Here is a 20,664-nt window from a genome sequence, read left to right on the forward strand (position 1 = left end):
GACTAATCTTTATAGTTTCCATCCTTCTGATTGCTTGATTACTTTGATTTTCTTTTTGTAGTTTTTTAAGGTTGAAGTTTAAGTTAGTGATTTGAGACTCCTCTGATAGCCTTAAAAACTATAAATTTCCCTCTAATTATTGCTTTAGCTGCATTCTGTAAATTTTGATAGGTGGTGTTTTCATAGTCATTTTTTTCTAATTTCCATTTAGACTTCTTTGAGTCATATGCTATTTAGGGTTGTTATTTAATTTCCAAATATTTGGGGTTTTCTCAGATTTCTCTCAGTTGTAGATTTCTAATTTAATTTTGTCATGGTTAGAGAATATACTTTGTATGATTTCATTCTTTTTAGGTTTATTGAGAACTGTTTGTGACCTGGTATATGAACTACCCTGGAGAATGTTCCATGTATACTTGAAAAGAGTAGGTGTTCTGCAGTTGTTTGGTGGAGTGTTCTTTTAATGCCTATTACGTCAAGTTGGTTGATGGTGCTGTCCAAGTCTTCTAGATCCTTGTTTACTATCTTTCAAATGTTCTGCTAGTTATTGAGAATGGTGTATTGAAATCTCCTACTATTATTGTTGAATTGTCTATTTTCCCTTTTAATTCCATCAGTTTTTACTTCATGTATTTTTGGGCTCTTTGTTTAGCTGTGTATTCATTTATAATTGTTTTGTCTCCGAATGTCTTTACCCATTTATTATTAAAATTTCCTCCTAGGAATGATTCTTCTCTCCAAGTCTATTTTGAGTAATATTAATTCAGTCACTTCAGCTCTCTTATGGTTACTGTTTGCAGTGATTATCTTTTTCCATGCTTTTATTTTTAACTTATTTGTGTCTTTGAATCTAAGCATATGGATTGGGTCTTATTTTCTTGCCCATTCTGACAATTTCTGTTTTTTTTTTTTACTGGGTTGTTTTCCTTTCATGTTTAATGTAATTATAGATGTAGAGTTGGATTTGTGTGTGACATTTTCCCATTTGTTTTCTATTTGTTTTACATTTCTTTTTCCTGGAGTCCTTCTTTACTGCCTTATTTTGCGTTAAATAGTCCTTAGTGTACCATTCTAAGTTCTCTATTTTTTTTTTAAACTATGTTTTATGTTTATTTTCTTAGTGTGAGTGCTCTAGGAATTGCAGTGTGTCTCTTTAATTCATGCAGTCTACTTCAGAATAATACTGGCTTTGTTCTCATAAAATATTGAAACTTAGTTCCACTATATTTCTCTTCATTTTATCCCCCCCACCTCCATTAATTTTGTGGTCATCTCTATCTTTGTCCCTGTCTTGATGTTATACACTCAATACAGTGTTGTAATTATGGCTTCATACAATCTTATTTCTATTAAAGAATACGAAAGAAGAAATGATAAAAATATAGTTATAGAGCCCTTTATATTTACCCATGACTATCATTTCTGGTGTTCTTCATTTCTTCTGCTATGTGGTGTCACTTCCTTTTAGCCTGAAGGAATTCCTTTAGTTTTTTGTTTCCCTTTTTTTCTTGAGATACCAGGGCTGGGAATTAAACCCAGGATCTCATATGTGGGAATCCCGTGCTCAACCACCGAGCCACAGCGGCTCCCCTGAGTTGTTTTTTTTGTTTGTCTGCTTGCTTGTTTTTGTTTTTAGGAGGCATCAGGGATCAAACCCAAGACCTCCCATGTGGTAAGCAAGTGCTCAGCTGCTTGAGCCACATCTGTTCCCTAGAATTTCTTTTTTATAAGGAGTATTTATTTTGGGGTGGAAGCTTACAGTTACCAAGCCATAAAGCACAAGTTACCTCCCTCACCAAAGTCTATTGCCACGTGTTGGAGCAAGATGGCTGCTGACATCTGTGAGGGTTCAGGCTTCCCGGGTTCCTCTCTTTCTGGGGCTTGCCGTTCTGTTATCTCCACAAGGCCAGCTGTAGACTATTAGGAGAACGGGTTGTTTTTCTTCCTGGGGCCTTCTTTCTTTCTTCACAACCAAGCACTTCTGTGTGCTTACTACCTGGGGCTCCAGATCCAGACTCCAACATCAAAACTCCTACTAACATGGGCCACGTAGTATGACTTTTAAGGCAGATCTGCTAGCAACAAATTCTCTCAGTTATGCTTATCTGAAAATGTCTTTATTTTGCCTTTATTATAAAATAAAAGGCTCCTTTTTCTGCATCTAGAATTCTTGATTGTCAGGTTTTTACTTTTAGCATTTTTAATCTGTCATCTCATAGTCTTCTGACAGTGCAAAGCCAGCTGTTTATTGTATTAAGGTGCCCTTATATGTGATGAATGCTTGTTCTCTTGCTGCTTTCTGGATCTCTTTGTGTATTCTACTTGGGGTTCATTGAGTTTCCTGAATCTGTATATTAATATTTATCACCAAATTTGGTTTTTTGACCTTTATTTCTTCAAATATTTTTATACTCCTTTTTCTCTCTTTTCTCCAGGGATTTCCATTACATGAATATTGGTTTGCTTGATGTTGTCCCACAAATCGCTAAGGCTCTGCCCGTTTTTCTTCAATATTTATTCTTCCTATTTTTCAGATATAAATAATTTTATTGATATGCCTTCATTTTTATGAATTCTTCTGCCATTCAAATTTGTTAAGTCCTTCTCATCAAATTTTAATTTTGTTTATTGTACTTTTCAACTCCAAGATTTCCAAATGATTCTTATTATAATTTCTTTCATTTTATCAAGATTCTCTATTCATTGAGGCATTATGCTCATCCTTTTTCTCTTTATTTAAAATTGTTTCCTTTTGTTCTTTGCATATACCTCTTAATACCTTCTTTGACGTTTTTGTATGCTCCACCATTTGGGACCACTTAGGACCTGTTTCTATTGCTTTTTTTCCCCTCGAGTATAGGTCATACTTATTTCTAGTTTCACATGCATCTCATAATACTGTGTTGAATATTACAGATTTTTAATAATATATTATATTCTGGATTCTGAATCTTTCCTGAGAGTTGTATGATTGTTTGTTGCTGTATTTTGTTTGAATGTTTCTGGTTTAGTATCTATCCTGGACCTACTCTGTAAAATCTGTCTCTCATACAATGTGTGGCCACTGATGTCTTCATTCAGTTATTTCCCTCTTGTTTTCAAATTTAAATCTGGCATCCTAAGCATTGTCCCTGTGTCTGTATAGCTGGGGGTTCAGCCATGTGTTCCAGTAATGTTCTTTGTGCCTCTTCTCCTCCATTATTAGATCCAGTCCATTTAATTGCTGTTCCTTTATGTCTCTGTAGTTGCTTTTTTTTTTTTTATTGTGAAAACATATATACTACATAAACTTTATCATTTTAGTTACTCCCAATCATACCAGAACTTTCCCATTACCCCAACAGAAACCATATATTCATTATGCATTAGCCCTCAATTCCCCTTCTCCTGTCCCTGGTAACCTGTGCTCTCTTTCTGTCTATGTGTTTGTATAGTCTAGCTATTTCATATATCAATATGAAATTTCACATATGCAATACATGAGTCTGACTTCCTTCACTCAACAGGATGTCTTCAAGGTTCATCCTTGAAGTGGTATATATCAGAACTTCATTCCTTTCTAAGGATAATATTCTTATAGGAGGGATGTATGTATGTATATGTGTGTGTATGTGTGTGTGTGGAATGGTATCTTATTGTGGTTTTGATTTGCATTTCCCTATTGGCTAATGATGGTGAGCATCTTTTTATGTGCTTATTGGCCAGCTTGTATATCTCCTTGGAGAAATGTCTTCTCAAATCCTTTGCCCATTTATAAATTGGGGTTTTCATCTTTTTATTGCTGAGTTGTGGGTGTGCTTTATTCTGGATATTAAATTCTTATTGTTGAGTATGGTTTTGCATTTCTCTGTTGTGCAGAACTCCTGGCTTTGCTATAACATTATCAGATACATGGTTTCTAAATATTTTTCCATTCTCTTGGTTGTCTTTTCACTTTCTGGATAATGTCCTTAGATGCACAAAGGTTTTAAATTTTGTTGAAGTCCAACTTATCTACTTTTTCTTTTGTTGGTCATGCTTTTGGTAAGACTCCATTGCCTAATAATACAAGGTTCTGAAGCTATTTCCCTATTCTTCTGAGAGTTTCATAGTTGTAGCTCTTTTATTTATGTTGCTGATCCATTTTGAGTTAATTTTTGCATAGGTTTGGGTAGGGGTCCACTTTCATTCATTTGCATGTGGATATCCAGTTTTCCCAGCACCATTTGTTGAAGAGACTCTTATTTCCCCATCGAGCGAACTTGGCCCCCCTGTCAAAAATCGATTTGCCATAGCTGTGTGGGTTCATTTCTGAACTCTCAATTTGTGCTAGAACCACACTGTTTTGATTACTGTATTTATAGTTTTTTGGGGAGATAGAATTTGTTAGCCTTGCATGATGCCGAAAGTGAATCTCTGTAGCAGCCTTATTATCTGCTCTCTGCTTCCACCTTGGCTTCACTTCAAAACTTTTCCCACAGGGGAGCTAAAGAGTTCTCTTTCAAGATGGGGATCTGGTCTTATCCCTGCCTCTCCTGGAAACCCCACAGTGGGGTCAAGTTGATGTTGGAATAAAGATTAGACTCCCTCGGTGCCTAGCAGGCCCTGAGTGGACTGCCCTTCCTTAGGTCTACAGCTTCATCCGACAGTACACGTTCCCTTCTTATCTCTGCTGTAAACACACTGGGCTTTGCTTTTTCTTTTCTGTTCATCCTCTCTACCCCCTCCCACCACAGGGCCTTTGCATATGCTGCTTATGCTGTTTCCTCTGCCAGGAAAACTCTCTTCTCATCACTCAGTCAGTGCTTCCTCATCCTTCAGATCTTGGTTCCTTTGTTCTCAAGGAATCAGTCCCTAATTTACTCTCTTTTACCAGGAGACACTTATCACAGCTAGAGCTTTGCATTGTTTTAGTGAATACTTGATTGTCTGTTGCTTCCACCCCACCCCCCATTAGAGCAGGGACCTTATTTCCTTACCCCTCCCCCATCCTTAGCACTTAATATAATGCTTGACACATAGTAGGTACTCAGGAACCCTTTTTTTTTTTTAAAGGAAATGCATGATTTGTGCAAATAAAATTAAGATTTGGGACTAGAGCTAGCAATCAAAAAATGACTGGGCTATGCAGATTCTCTTCTCTTTAACCATCAATCGAGTAAATGTATCCAGAATGCTTTCTTCATGTCACGGAACCTGGGTAAACCTGATCAGTCTGAGAACTGAGTGTGAGTCCCTGCCAACAAATATTTCCATGGTATCTCCAAAAAGAGCGAATGCAGGCTCTCATTTTAAGTTTTGTCTTGTTGGCTTTGTCCTAAACTGCTGACACGATGCAATGTGAGCATCAGATCTGCTTCACTGTCTGCATTTGGAAATGCGATGTGTACTTTAGGAAGTTCTTGGTTTATAACCAGCCAGACTTTGAGGCACTGAGACGGTGGAAGAGTCTGCAAAAGAGAGTTAGGCAGCTTTCTCCTTTTGCAACTGTGGAATTTAAGACTCAGAGTAGATAAGTACTTTGTCCAAGGTCACAACAAATGAGAACAAGTGGTTCCCAAAGTGTGGTCCCTCACCGGATGCATCAGCGTCACCTGGGGACTTTTAGAAATGCAGATTCTTCGGCTGCAACCCAGAACTGCTCTATTAAAAACTCTGGGAGAGGGGCCCAGGAAGCTGTGTTTGAACAAGTCTCCAGCTGATTTTTTTTTTTTTTTTTAAGATTTATTATTTATTTATTTCTCCCCACCCCCTTGTTGTTTGCACTTGTTGTGGTGTCCTTCGGAGGCACTGGGAGCTGAACCCAGGACTTGTGGGAGGGAGGTGCCTAATCACTTGAGCCACCTCCGTTCCCTGCTTTGTTGTGTCTCCCCTTATGTTTTTCTTCTTGTGTCTCTTCTTGCGTCACCTTGCTGTGTCAGCTTGCCACGCCTGCCCATTGCGCCAGCTCCCGGTCTTCTTTAGGAGGCACAGGGAACCAACCAAACCACAGACCTCCTGTGTGGTGGGTGGGAGCTCAGTCGCCTGAGCCACATCCACTTCCCCAGCTGAGTCTGATGTCGCTGTAGGTAGGACTAGACCTCTGACCCTCAAGCCACAACCCTTTCCTCTGTGCTTTGTTTCCCTCAGGGAAAAAGAGGCCACTTTGAACCCAGGGCCAGTGGCGTTCAGGGCCCGGCCCACCTGAACCTGTGCGTCAAGCTGCGCTTCTGGGCCTGGTTGGGTCCAGGTTGCTTCCCCTGCGGGCTGCCCCCCGCCTCTCCTCCACTACCAGGGCCGTGCATCCCTCCTTCCCCAGGGCTGTCGGTGCCTTGACGTGCAGGCTCAAGCTCCTAGCACAAAACAGAGACTCGAATCAACACTCAGCCTGTTTCAAGGATCACAGGCAAGTTCCTGGCGTCGCTGATGGCAAGAAGGAAAATGCCAGCTGTGAAATTTACGAAAATAGTGTGACGTTCTCACCCGAAGGCCCTGGAAACCCAAGAATTCATAGCAGTTCAGAGAGGGACCAGGCAATATTCTGAACGCTGGTATTACTCTCGGGTAGACCAGTCTCAGCCTTTGCGTTCAGTGTTTTGCCTAGCGTCTAAAAGCAGATCAGGATATCATAGATCAGACCTGAGTGCAGTGCATCAAATCGCATGTGTACAGTTCACTCTGACTTACGCTGGTGCTTGATCAGGCACCCTGGAGCAGCAGCCTCTCAGGTGGCTCTGAATCTTCAGGTGCTGGAAAGTGGATTTGGCTCAACTGATAGAGCATCCGCCATACCATATGGAGGGTCCCGGGTTCAAACCCCGGGCCTCCCTGACCCGTGTGGAGCTGGCCCACGTGCAGTGCTGATGCGTGCAAGGAGTGCCCTGCCACGCAGGGGTGTCCCCACGTAGGGGAGCCCCACGCGCAAGGAGTGCACCCCGTAAGGAGAGCTGCCCAGCGCGAAAGAAGGTGCAGCCTGCCCAGGAGTGGCGCCGCACACACACAGAGCTGATGCAGCAAGATGACGCAACAAAAAGAGACACAGATTCCCGGTGCCACTAACAAGAATACAAGCAGACACAGAAGAACACACAGCGAAGGGACACAGAACAGACAACAGGGGCGGGGGAGGATGGGGAGAGAAATAAATGAAAAATAAATCTTAAAAAAAAAATTCTTGAGGTGCTTCATTAGACCTGGCCCCTGGGGACCCCTGCTGAAGCGAGCACCTACCTGACAGCAGTCTGTGATCCGAGTATGCAGGGACCCTAAGCCAGGTGATGTTGTAACTTTTCTTGAACTCTTTCCCCCAAATACTTCCAAAGTGTGACAGAATCAACAAATCTACCGCCTGGGCTGTCGTGACTTAGGAACTGGCTTTGGCTTTTTCAGACCAAGGCAAAATGAGGTCGGCTAGCATTTAAATAGCATCTCCTACTTGGTTGTTTGGGCACGTGCGTGCCCACCTATTTGCTGAATGAATGGTTGGGGGCAAGCCTGGCAAACCATAATAAGAGCAGGTGATGGGTGCCCTAGAAAGGTCTAATTTGGACTCTGATTTTGCTTTGATGTGTTTCAGAATCACTTGGGAAACTTTCTGAAATCCACATTCCTGATTTTCTGGCCTTCTCCACAAAGGTTCTTCTTCTGTATGGTTTGGGACTCAGGAATTCACATTTTTAATAAACTCCCCAAATGGTTCAGGAGCAGGAAGTAGCTCCACCAAATTAGAAGGCAAGAATTTTCAGTTCTTTAGAAGGCAAGAATTTTCAGTATTCGTTTTGAAAACTATACTTTATTGGTATGTTTATTGTTTTTGTTTTGCTTTTTTTTTTTTTTGAGGTACTGGGGCCGGGGATTGAACCTAGGCCCTTGAATGTGGGAAGCCAGCGCTCAACCACTGAGCCACATCGGCTCCCCTGAGTTGGTCTTTTTCATTTGTTTGCTGGTTGTTTATTTTGGTTCTTTTTAGGAGGCACCAGGGACTGAACCCAGGACCTCCCATGTGGGAAGCAGGTGCTCAGCCATTTGAGCCACAGCCATTCCCCAGTATATTGTCTTTTTTTTTTTTTAATGATTTTGACATAGAGTTTACAAACCTTGTAATTCATACATTTTTTAAAAAGTGTACAATTCACTGTTTTTTTTTTAGCATTTTTTGCTCGTTGTCTGTTTTACTTTAGGAGGTACCAAGAACCCAATCTGGGGCCTCCCATGTGGTAGGTGTGTGCTCAGCCTCTTGAGCCACATCTGCTCCCTGGTATATTGTCTTTTAATTTTATTTATTGATTTTTTTCTTGCTTTAGAGATGTTTTTATCTTTTATTTAGAAATGTGTCAATATTGTTTATGCTTTTGTCTTTCCTGTCATACCCTCCCACCCCAGCAGTTCAACATCTACCTGTATTTTCTCTGATTTAGTTTATTTATTTTTATAAATTTAAGTCGTCAACATACCTGGCATCTATTTTGCTATGAGATCGGGTTGAAAAATGTGAACTCTAAAATTTCTTGTTTTTGGTGTTTGATTTTTTTTTCTTAGTGTTTTGGAAAATTCTTTGTATTCTTATTTCTCATGAAGAAGTCATATTCTTCATTGGAAAATAATTGGAAAATTTAAAATAAAGCTCACGATTATATTGTTTTGAAGCTGTATATTTTTATTTGCATTCAACAAATCTATTAAATTCTGGGCAATGGGATTCTCAAATCTCCCACTGTGGTTGTGTTTTGTTTATGCTTTTGCATTTCAACCAGTTTTTGCTCTATGTGTTTTTGTTCCTTGGTTTTTGAGGGTATTCAATTTTGCATCTGTTCTCATCATTGAAATTTACATTGTAATCAATATATAGGATGTCAGTGGCTTAGAGCCATGACTCTAAAGACAGATGTCGGGGTTCAAACCTAGACCCTTCTTCTCTTAAGGTCTTAGGCAAGTTATTACCCTTTCAGCACTTCAGTAAAGAGGGTCGTAATCGCACCCCATTTTTAGAACTGATGTGACGTATAAATTAGTTAATATGTGTGATGCACACAACATGTGTCCCATAGAACGTGCCCCATAAATGTTAGCAGTGATTTTTATTCATGGTTCAGTTTGTGTCTTTAAGAGTCAAAAGACAAGCATAATGCTTATGTTATGGACTGACCACATTCTATCACATTTTCTTGATATATTTTGAATTTGAACTTGCCCCATGGCATGCCTGGGCAGGTTCAATGGTTTGTGTTAGTGCAGTTCTTGTGTGCTTGGCTGTATTTGTCCCCTGCTTTGTGATGGGCTCTCCCACAATCTAGTGTCTCTGGGGTTGGGTTGGTTGTTTGGGGGATGATGGTGGTGGTTGGGGTACTGGTGAGGCCACTTCGTTTCTTCAGCCATGGTTGCCATTTCCAAGAGCAGGGAGGATTTCAGACTTGAGGATTGGCTAGGACTGAGGTTGCCTGCAAGTGCTGCGCTTTGAACGCTGCCACAAAGTTTGGCTATCACACCCAGCATCTCCTCTCCAGGTTTGATGACCGTGATTAACATGAGAGAGATTCTGGAAGTTTATCCTCTTCTCCCAAGCCAGAGTCTGGGGTTTTGTGTGTGAACTCTTCTATCTCTTAAGAGATAACCTAAACTATCTGTGACTTGTGGGTGTGGGATGACAAAAGGCTGCAGTCCTGCCCTTGGTGACCACGGCAAGGACTCCAGTCCCAGGCAACAGTTTAACAATGCAAGGTCTATAAACTTTAAGTATTCAGGGGAAATGCAATCCAAATATGCTAAAAGCTTACCTAGAATGCCTGAAGTTCATGCTAGAAGCTTACCTAGGATGTGGAAGATATATATGCTATTTCAAGTCTATTGAGAGCTGAAACAAAAGGACCATTTTACCTTTACTCTCTGTATAAAAGAAACTCGAAAGTCTTGTTCGGGGCTCGGGTTTGCAACAGGAAGCTCCTGAGTCTGGCCGGCAGTCAATAAACCATTTTTCCTTCTCAAAATCATTCCTGAGTCCTGGCCTCTCTATACGCAAATAATTGAACCTCTCTCAAATTCTACAAAGTAACAAAACCATAAAGTGAGGAATCGCAGGCCCTACCTGGGGTTATATAGCTAGCTCCTCTTCTGTTCCCAAAAGTTACCAAGGAGATTTCTTTTGGGAGGACTGTAATTGGTTTGATTGCCTGAGATGGGAAGAAGTTTTTCAATGAAAAACAGATTATATTAATTTTGAAGATGTCAGGTAGATTTAGGAAAATATGCTCTGTTGCTTTCCCCCCTTCACATACGGAGTAGGCTCTGCTGAATTTTCCTGTGTTTTTATTTTCTGTGAGCGGTCAATTGCAGGCTTTAGAGACACGCTGATTCGTGATCTCAGAAAGGGTCATGTTTTAAGTGTTTGTGGGCAGGAAGGAACTGGAAGGTGCTGAAACCTCAAGAATCCATCTTCACAGTTCTGGGAAGAACTTGTTTTCTCCAGCGCCGTGTGTGCACCAGTTAAATCCCTTAGTCACGTGGTAGCACGGAAGGAGAGGAGGCTGCCGGCCCCCGGGATGTCCCCACGTCTGGAAGAGGGTCTGTGTCTCTCCATTTGGGTGCCTTGGTGTGCAGCTGGGGTTCTGGAAGAGTAAATAATCCAACCCGAGAAGGGTGCGGTAGGTTGGAGACTGTTCACTGCTGTCCTTGTTCAAGACAAGGCGGGGTGTGGCAGCCTGGTGGCTTGGGGACCAGGTTGTGTAGGGTGCAGCCCAGCAGTTTGGAGCAGGTGCTTCTTAGAAGACAGAGAGCCTGGGAAGGGGAGGCAGTTTCCAGCAGGAAGCACAGGCAAGAGGCCTCGTGGCTCTGGCCCGAGCACTGGCATACAGGTGAGGACACGAGGAGGTCCTGAAGTGAACAGTAATGACAGTTACAAGTGTGTACCCAGTCACCAAGAGGGGACGACCTTCCTTTCCCAGGCCCTTTACTCGTTTCAAATTTTACTTTTTAACTTAGACGAAACGGTTTCGCTTTTTTTGTCTCATAGAGTTCCTCTTCAAAAAGGATCTTTTTCACCCCATTTTTTGATTTGCCATTTTCTTGTAGTTTGGGATGGTAACTTCTGCCAGTAGCGCTAACGAGCTTCTCTGCGCCCACCTCCCCACCCACCATCCTCTGCCATCATAGTTTATGCCTACCTGGAGTTTGGTGACTGGCTCTTGTTGAGCTCCTTCGATCCTGTTTGGCCCTCCTCTCAAAGTAAAAAGGTGTTGGTTTTGTTCGTTTTTCCTGCTTTAAATCCTAAAGTTGAAATTTAATGAAACTGTGTCTGGCAAAAGCATACTCCTCTTATATTTTTTAAGATTTATTTATTCCCCCCCTACCTCTGTTGTTCGTGCTCGCTGTCTGCTCTCTGTGTCTGTTCATTGCTTTCTGTGTCTCCTTGTCTTCTTTTTAGAAGGCACTGGGAACCGAACCTGGGACCTCTCATGTGGGAGGGAGGCGCTCAATTGCTTGAGCCACATCTGCTCTGTGCTTGTTGTGTCTCTCATTGTGTTTCCTCATTGTGTCTCCTTGTTGCGTCATTTCACCACACCGGCACTGTGGCAGCTTGCTGTCTTGCTCATCCTCTTTAGGAGGCACCCGGAACCAAACCTGGGGCCTCCCATGTGGTGGGCGGGTGCCCAACTGCTTGAGCGACATCCGTTTCCCTGTGTCAGGCAGTTAAAGGGCTACAGGTGCAGACAAAATGACTGCTCAGAGATGCGAGACTTGGAAAGCACAGGGCGTAGGTAAGGGGGCTGTGTGTGTGTGTATGCACACCTGTGCACACGTATGTGAGTGTGTGTGGATGTGTATGAGCGTGTCTGTGCACACTTGGGTTTCTTTCTGAGGTGATGGGGTTTGTTCAAAGGATGTTAGAAAACAATGGCTTGTCGGTAGCCCCTCCCAGGAAGGAGCCTGCTGTGGCGCTCAGCCTTGGACTGGTCAAGGGCGCCACCAAACGCCCGCCTGATGAGAAGTAAGGTGCTTTCTTTCTCTGGGGGTCTGTTTGATTCCCCCCCCCCCGTACAGTTCTCTCCTTTTTCCCCCTCCAGCACACTTTGGGTTGTCAAACTAGCAAATAAAACGTGCTAGCTCTGTATACAATTAAGCTCACCCACACATCAAAGCTGCAGTCTGCGGCTCAAAGACACGACTATTTTTTCTTAAACTAGAAATTAGGTTTGTTTTAATCATTTCTCTGGAAGGCACGACCTTTAAGAATGTTTCAGGATTTTATCTGGCAGTTTCACCGGGTTTAATGACGCCTAATCCAGAAATATTGTTAACTTTCCTATTTAGAATGAAAGCTGTTATTTCAGATATAGCTCCCGGCTCCCAGCAGCAGACCCTGACAGAGCCGTGACCCGGTAGGAAACGGAATTTAATTTCTTTCCCCCCAGGGGAGATAACCAACAGGAATTGCTTTTCTTATGCCATGTGGACAGCTACCTGTGTCTATGGCGCAAGCTAACTTTCCAAGGCCATCCTGAAAGAACACTTTATGTGTCGTCTGTGGCAATTTTTCAGCAGATATTCTCCCATGGCCCCCTCCAAATATGATGGAATTTTTAACTGTCTCTAGTGAAGGACTGAATTATTGATGACCTTTCTTCCTGCACGATTCGAGGGTGTGCATTTGCATCTCAGCTATTTTAGGAAGCAATGGAAAGGTGGTTTTTGTTTTTTTTTCCATTTGAGGCAGGAAGTTAGAATTAAGATGTCAGTGTGAGATCGGGAATGCGCAAAATCATTAACGTGTTCCCATATCCCACGTAATGTGACATCGGTTGGTCATTGTCATCCTTACTGAAAAAATAAAACCGCGTTCAGTTCATTTCTTTGTACCAGCTTCAGAATAACGTCCTTCGCAAATACCTAATTACTTGTTTGAACAGGATGGCATTTGGGAAACCGCCTTCAGGAGAGAGGGAGGGTGACTGGTCCCCAGTTGATAAGTTGGTCGAAGCTGGAAGCAGGAAGATGGGAAGCCCTTTCTCCAGGCCAACCTGGCACAGAGGGTGGATGGAGAAATTGAGGAAGTTGAGGGCAAGCTGCTGATGCTTTTTCCATGACGCCAGTTCACATTACCCTCTTCCTTTTCCATTTCCCCTGTGTAAAGCTCGGTGTGCTTTGCAATGAGGATGTAGCCTCTCTGCGTGGGGTCACAACGTGCCCCATTTTGAGCTGAAGTTCCTTCCTTGCAGTCACTTTTAAGGATAATTGCAGCTAATCCTCTGACTTGCCAGGAGCAGTGTCTGCATTGCTTTAGTTTCGGTGACATGAAATATAGGTCAAGCTGACAACACTTACTCCTGCAGAGAAGGCAGGGTCAGCACTTAAATAAATTGACCACGTGCGAGTCAGAAATTCCCCTCTTCTTCTCTTGTTGCAGGAATTGGGTTTTCGCTCCACTTGAAGAAGTACTTGTTGCAAATTTCAAGTAGAAAGATGTGAAAATAGAACTATAGATTTATATATAGCTTTATAGAAGATGTTCTTTGAAAACGAGGGTGAGGTTAGCTGCTCTCACAGATTTCAGTTGTAGTGGACTCGCTAGTTTCTTGCTCATTCACGAAGCAGTTTGATACGCTGTTCCTTGGGAGGTGATACTGTTCCAGGTGGTGATTCAGGGACTTGGGCTCCTTCCTCTTGTGTCTTTGTCATCAGCTGTAGGGTTCTCAAGTCGCCCTGCAGGTTGTCTCCATTGCAGGGCCACCTTTCTGCTCACATTCTATTGGCGGCAGCTCAACTGGCCACACCTTAGCTACAAGGAAAGCTGGAAATGCATTCTGCTGTGTGGCCTGGAAGGGGAGGGAAAAGACTGGGTGACAAGCTAGTAGTTTAGACTAGTGCTTCTCAAGTTTAGGCTGCATCGAAAGAATAACCTGGGGGCGCGTATTAAACCTTGGCTTCCTGGGCCCCTCGCGAGAGTTTCGGACTCAGCAGGTCTCGGGCCGCTCTCAAGAGCTGACAATTTTACTAAAGTTCCTGGGTGGCGCTGATGCTGCTGAGCCAGGCAGTCATGCTTTTAATAGCCTTGTCTGCGACACACTTTTTTCCCCCTTAAAAAGCAGTTTAAGTTTGCAAAAAAGCATGCAGAAAGTCCAGCGTTCCCCCCGCCCCGGCAGTTTTCCAAATAAACGGTCTGCATTATTGTAATACCTTTGTTACAGTTGATGAAACACTTATTATGATAGACTATTAACTACAGTCCCTGGATTGGAGTGGGTTTCACTGTTTGGGTTGTACAGTTTTCTGTTTCCTTTCTAATTTTTATCCTGGTAAGATCTATACAACCTCAAATTTCCTGTCTTAAACTTCATTTAAATATTCAATTCGGTGATGGAATTACATTTACAATGTTTTGCTGTTGCCACCACCAGCCCTTACCAAAACTTTTCCATCACCCCGAACAGCAAGCTCTGTACCAGTTAAGCATTAACTCCCCATGCCTTCCCCAACCCCGGCCTCTTGTAACCTGTATTCCAATTTCTGACTATGAATTTACATATCATTTAATTATTTCCTCTCAGTGAGATCATATATCACGCCTTTTTGTGTCTGGCTTGTTCCTGCTTCAACAAAAAGCAAATATCAGTGTGGAACAAGAGAAGCGGGAAGCTGTGTCCAATATGTTTCTGAGGTTTGAGAAGGTGTGCCATGCCCAGAGGTACATCCCTTTAATAAGCAACTGTGGTCATTTAAGGAAGAAACAAAGGTATTTCTTTCTTCCAGTGCTTGTATACCTTTTTTTTCAAAAGGCGAACGAGCTGTCAGGACATCCATTTTTATTAAGGTTTTTGGACCTGACTCCTTCATAAATGGAGCTGCTAGATACTTCCTCTTAACTTAGGTGTCCCATGGATCAAGAAAGTTTGCAAAACTCTGACCTAATTCATCCTCCCGACAAACATACTAGGTGGCCGTTCTCATCCCCATTTGACAGATCACCTTCTCCGGGGTGACACCCTGCAGTCTCACCCGAATCCAAGCCCGTCTCCTGGGGCCAAGTCCAGGCTCCGTCCGCTCTCCCTGCTCAGTGTGAAAAAGTGACGCGGTGCCATCTCATGTTGAAAAGGTGGGAACCACCGGAGTTAGCCCTGTGGATGGTGTCTGACGGGTGCCGAATATCGCTGTGTGTCCCTCAAAAGTGCAAAATAGTTTACAGTGCTACTGCGAGATCCCCGTAGTGAACTCACCAGGTGCTTTGGCATACAGATGGGAAATTTCGGAATTCAGTAGTTGTTGCCACGTTCTTTCTTCATTCACTTAACAGATGTTAACTGAGGAGTAGTGAAGTGTCAAGCTCTCTTTGGGTACTATTGAGAAAACACAGTCCTGCCTCCAAGGAGCAATGGGGAAAATAGATACTGAATCAGATGTGGATCTTCCTACTGGGGCCGATGCAGTAAAAGAGGAGTTCGAGGTGCTATGAGAATGTGTATGAGAAGTATTTGACCTGATAGACTCTCTCGCGAGGAGGGGGTGCTTTGGCTGATCCTGAATACTGAGAAGTTATCTAGGCAAGAGAGGGAGGGAGCAGAGTTCCAGGAGAGGGACTAGGATTCCAGGCAAGTATTTCTCACATTGCCTTGGGGCAGCATCTGCTCTTTGTTTTCCAATTGCGTGGTGGTTGATTCGTGCCTGGCACACAGCTTGTGCTTGCCGGAAGCGTTTGACAACGTCTGAGCTGCTTCATGAAGCAGCTGGTGGTTGAAGCAGAGTCACATTGGAAGAACAGCTTCAGAAGGTGGCCGTGGACGGGTGACAGTTTGCAGACATTTGTAAGCAACACTCTGCGTGGTTGCTCCAGACAGGGCGAGCGGCATGTGCAAATGTCCTGTGGCGGAAGGTAAATTGTTGAGTACCAAAGAGGAAGGGAAAGGCTGGTGTGGGTGGAATAGAATGTGCAAAAGCTGGAGAAGTCGGCAGGAGTCCTCCTGGGCCTCTAGGCCATGGGGAGGACTTGAGTATCAGATGGAGATATTCCATCTCGGTGGAGAAAGGCAAGTTGACTTCACTTCCCCCTTCCTTTCTTTTCCCCTGGATGGGGAGTTCAGAGGCATTTGAACCTTCCAGAGCACAGAGCGAATTCTTGCCCCTTTCTTTGTATGAAAAGCGTGCACAGCAGGGCCGGTGGAGCGGGTCCAGGGGGCCACCTAAGCACGTCCAGTTCACCTGCCGTCCTCCTGCCATTCCGAGGTTTCACGTGGCATCCGTGGGCGCTAGGGGACGTGCTGGGCATTGCGCCAGGTCTGGCTGGACCAGCGCTCGCCCGCGGTGGCCCGTGCCCGACTGCCATCTGATGGAACAGTCAGGTGTCCCCTCTGTTCTCGAGGCTGGCTTCCCTCCTGGGGGCGACTTTTGGGTTCCAGTTTCGGGACCGTGGGGACGGGACGTGGAGGGCGGCTTTGCTTTTCTGCTTTGCCACGGGGAATGGGCTGGAGGAGAAACAGTAACGCCCCTGGGGTCTCCCCGCACAGGTACTTTGTCCTGGACTTCGAGGCTGGCATCCTGCAGTATTTTGTGAACGAGCAGAGCAAACACCAGAAGCCTCGTGGAGCCCTGTCTTTGTCGGGGGCCATCGTGTCTCTGAGCGACGAAGCCCCCCACATGCTGGTCGTGTACTCTGCCAACGGAGAGATGTACAAGCTGAGAGGTACGTCCCGCTCCGGGCCACTCTTCAGGCTGTCCCCGTGGGCCACCTGCAGTATTACCACCGTGACTCTCTCAAATACCTGTAACAAATGCTGTGTTTGGAGGGCTCCGTGGTGACAGACAGCTGCTGCCCCTCTTATCCCTGGAGTGACATTAGGAATTGCCCTCATTAGCTGAGGAATTAAGGACACAGGAAAGGTGAGTGATTTCAAAGCCTGCATAGCCTTAGGACACTTGAAAAAAATTTTTTTTGTTAGCTCGGTATCAATATTTTTTGCCCTTATCCTAGAAATCTTTAGTATAAGCCCGTGGGGGCCCTGCTATAGGATAAGATGAGCTTTTTAAAGGTTATAGTGCTCCTTCCCCTTCTGGAACCTTCTCTTAGCCAAGTGTCCTCTTTGCCCTAGAACTGTTTTCACTTCGGTTTTGTTCAATCCTTCATAGCGTTTGAGCCTGCTGAGAGGCCACCTGATGGTGAGTTTTCGTTTTCCTTGGTATGCTTTCTCTCCCTTCTCTTGGCTTCTCAGAAGCTGACCTCTGCTCGGCCTCTGCTCTAGGGAGCTGGGCATGTCGCCGTGACCGTAGCCCTGCCACCCCCAAGGCAGGTCCGTCACACGGGTTTTCAGAAGTGGCAGGTTTGATGAGAGCGGTGCACTTTTCTTGCTAGACCCTTCTGCCAGTGTTCCGTTATACTTGCGTTGTTGTGATTCTTCCGTCAGCGTCTGGTGATAAAATGACAAACGATAACCAACAACAGTCCTCATGCACACGTGTGCTCGGTGTCATCTGTTAAGGTCTGAGGAAAGGGAGTGGCCTCAAGTGCGGGGGCTGCTGGAGAAGTCTGCCTCCTTCTGTGACATTTTTCTTTGCCTTAGAGCTGAGGTCCAAGGACTTCATCTTTCTCTGACATCCAGGAGCTGACCATGGTAGGTCACTCTGCGAAGTCACAGCGCCTCACTTCCTTATTTCTCAGTTCAGTTTTCACTGTTCTATGGTCAAGTTTTACTACCCAAGAGATAGAATAAGCTAATGCTTTTTTTTTTTAAAATTCTCCATGTGCAAATCCTATTTCTGACTATAAAAGAATCCCCAAACCTTTGAAATATAAATGCATGTGGTTAAAGAAGAAAGTTTTTCGGTTTTTGGAAAACGTGATGCGATTCACGTTCTCTTTTGAGATTCACGCAGCGCGCTTTCCAGTTGGCTGGATTTATCTCGTGCCAGCCTTTGCTCTGCTGTTTATTGCTTAATAAATTGTCAGAGCAGAAACAATAGCCAGTGAATAACTTAATGGCACTTCCCTCCCTCCCCCCTCCCCCCCAACCCCTGCCTGGGGAAACCCGTACAAAAGAAAAATCCAGCTAATTTGGCAATTGGGTCATCTCATTTTGTCTTTGAGTTGTTACTCTTCTCTGGCTTATTAAACCCCAGTTTTGTTTTGTTTTTAAAGAATAATTTTAAGAGCAAACATTAAAGTTTTATTGTCTGCATGAAATAAGCAGCAGGGCCAAATTTAGCGTAACTTATCAGCTACGAAAGATGCAGGGTCGATTTCTGCATGTTTTCTGGCCAGGTCCATGCCCCACCCAGCAAGGAGTTGCTTTTCTCATTTCACATCTCACTTACACGCACCAAGCTTCCCAAGAGGACTGCCTTGAGTGGCACTGAGTCACCAGGTCACGAGAGACACAGCTTCTGCAAACGTTTTCAGCTGTGAGCCTTGCATAGTACCGAGCCTAAGGACAAAGACCCTGCTTTCTGCAAAAGCCTTTATCTGTCTTTGAAAATGGAGTTCGTCTAGTCGCATTCCATGCTTATCATTTTTAATTTCCCTTTTTTACTCGAGAACAATCGTGCATAATGTGTAGAATTCCCCATATATCACCCCTCCACCCACCCGTTACCTTGCATTTGTTACAGATTATGAAAGAACATCATCAGTCTGTTACCACTAGCTGTGGTCTGCCCATGCTTATCATTTTTGTGCATTAGACCTCCTCACGGACAAGTTAGGTTGGATTTGGAAGGACAATCTCCATGTCCTAAATAGGGCTGAGTAGAATTTCCTATTTTTTATTTTTTAAGATTTATTTATTTATTTCTCTCCCCTACCCCTCCCCTCCGCCCTGGTTGTCTGTTCTCTGTGTCTATTTGCTGCGTGTTCTTCTTTGTCCGCTTCTGTTGTTGTCAGCAGAACGGGAATCTGTGTTTCTTTTTGTTGCGTCATCTTGTTGTGTCAGCTCTCTGTGTGTGTGGTGCCGTTCCTGGGCAGGCTGCACTTTCTTTCGCACTGGGCGGCTCTCCTCACAGGGCGCTCTCCTTGCACGTGGGGCTTCCCTACGTGGGGGACACCCCTGCGTGGCAGGGCACTCCTTGTGCGCATCAGCACTGCGCATGGGCCAGCTGCACACGGGTCAAGGAGGCCCAGGGTTTGAACCGTGGACCTCCCATGTGGTAGGTGGATGCCCTAACCACTGGGCCAAGTCTGCTTCCCTATTACCATTTTTTAAATTCTCCTCTCTCCCAGATGGTTCTCTCATCTGTCTGCTCATTGTTTGCTCACCTTCTCCAGGAGGCTCTGGAAACCGAACCCAGGACCTCCCACGTGAGAGGCGAGTGCCCAACGGCCTGAGCCACGTCTGCTCCCCGTGGGCTGTGGCGTCTGCTCATTTAGGTGTCTGCTCGTGTCGCCAGTTGTGGCCAGTTGTGGCGGGTTGCTTGTCTTCCTTGGGAGGCACTGGAACCCGAACCCAGGACCTCCCATGTGGTAGGCGGGTGCCCAGCTCGTTGAGCCGCATCCGCTTCCTCCTATTTTTTAACTATAGATTTCTTCATCTGAAGGTTCAGGCTGAAGTTGGGTTTTTATTTACAAACAGCCCATTTTTGTAAACGATGTTAATGTGGAGGGAGATCATTCTGTTTTCTACGTAGTCAACATTTATGCAGGTAATAGCTCAATTGATGGTTTACGTTTTGGTTGAACACATTATGTGCCCATGATATTTTTAATAAAGTAATTTTAATATGTATCATTTGAGAGATGGGATGTAGATGGAAGAAAATGAGAATACCGTTGGCCCGCACTTTTGATGTCTTTTGGGGGAAATTTGAGGCTCTTTAATGCGGCATTTGGTATCTTGTTCTGTCCAGCCACGCTATGAATCTTTGCAAGTACGTATTAACATGGTAATTCAGCTGAACACTCATTTTGTTAATGCTAATAACTCCGCAGTATAACTCTTGTGGATAACAAAAAGCCCTGAAAAACTGTTCTTTGATACTCCTATTACCACACGAGGTAGAGGCATTTAAAAATAATCATGTTTTCCCGGTCCCGCTGCCTTTTTAAGGGAGTAAAAATGACTTTTTCCGAGGACGTTTAAAAAAACACTCTTTCTCATAACAGACATTTCAGAATATATTTTTCATGTGGTTCTGGAAGGAATTTTAAGATTTAGCGTAATTTGTTTTTTGGTCTAAGCATAAGCCTCTTGAGAATATTGTGATCTGCCTCCTCCCCCCCTGCCTCCCTCCCGCTTAGGTGGGTGTAGAAATAGGGTGGATGTGTTTTGGAACAATCTCTACAAGTGTTTCTTTCTCTATTTTAGCTTCTGATGCAAAAGAGAAACAGTATTGGGTGACTCAGCTTCGAGCTTGTGCCAAATACCACATGGAAACGAGTTCTAAGGTAAGTAACAGCCGGGGAGAAGGCAGACATTTGAATAGCCTGATGGGACCCCTCCAACCACGATGGCCATTTAACTTATCCACGGTAATGGCAGGCATTCTTGTCCTGCAGCATTTCAGTTTCAAACCAGGAGACAAGTAGCTGGGTTCACTGGGAGGTAGAATTCAGAGGCTTTTACTGTGAACTGATTCTGGAGAGTTAATTCTCGTGCTTTCTGAGCTGTCAGTTTAGGCAGCTGTTAATTGGTCTGTTGTGAAGTAGTGAGATTTACATCGCATGAAGATTAATTGTTGTCACGGATCCTTAAATACAGCCTAGACCCCAAATTGATTAGGTACTGTGCCAGGAGCTCCTGC

General features: G+C 44.1%; 1 protein-coding gene across 2 annotated transcripts in view; it reads left to right on the top strand.

The window, feature by feature from the left end:
• Window positions 1–20,664, top strand: part of OSBPL10 (oxysterol binding protein like 10) — a 380,443-nt gene that overhangs the window by 129,417 nt on the left and 230,362 nt on the right. For both annotated transcript variants that reach the window (XM_058290903.2, XM_058290904.2), the window contains exons 2-3: window positions 16,446–16,621; window positions 20,229–20,308. In XM_058290903.2, coding sequence (XP_058146886.1) covers window positions 16,446–16,621; window positions 20,229–20,308 — 256 coding nt within the window. The remainder of the gene's footprint in view (window positions 1–16,445; window positions 16,622–20,228; window positions 20,309–20,664) is intronic.

The sequence above is a fragment of the Dasypus novemcinctus genome, chromosome 31 (genome assembly GCF_030445035.2).
Source record: "Dasypus novemcinctus isolate mDasNov1 chromosome 31, mDasNov1.1.hap2, whole genome shotgun sequence".
NCBI lineage: Eukaryota > Metazoa > Chordata > Mammalia > Cingulata > Dasypodidae > Dasypus > Dasypus novemcinctus.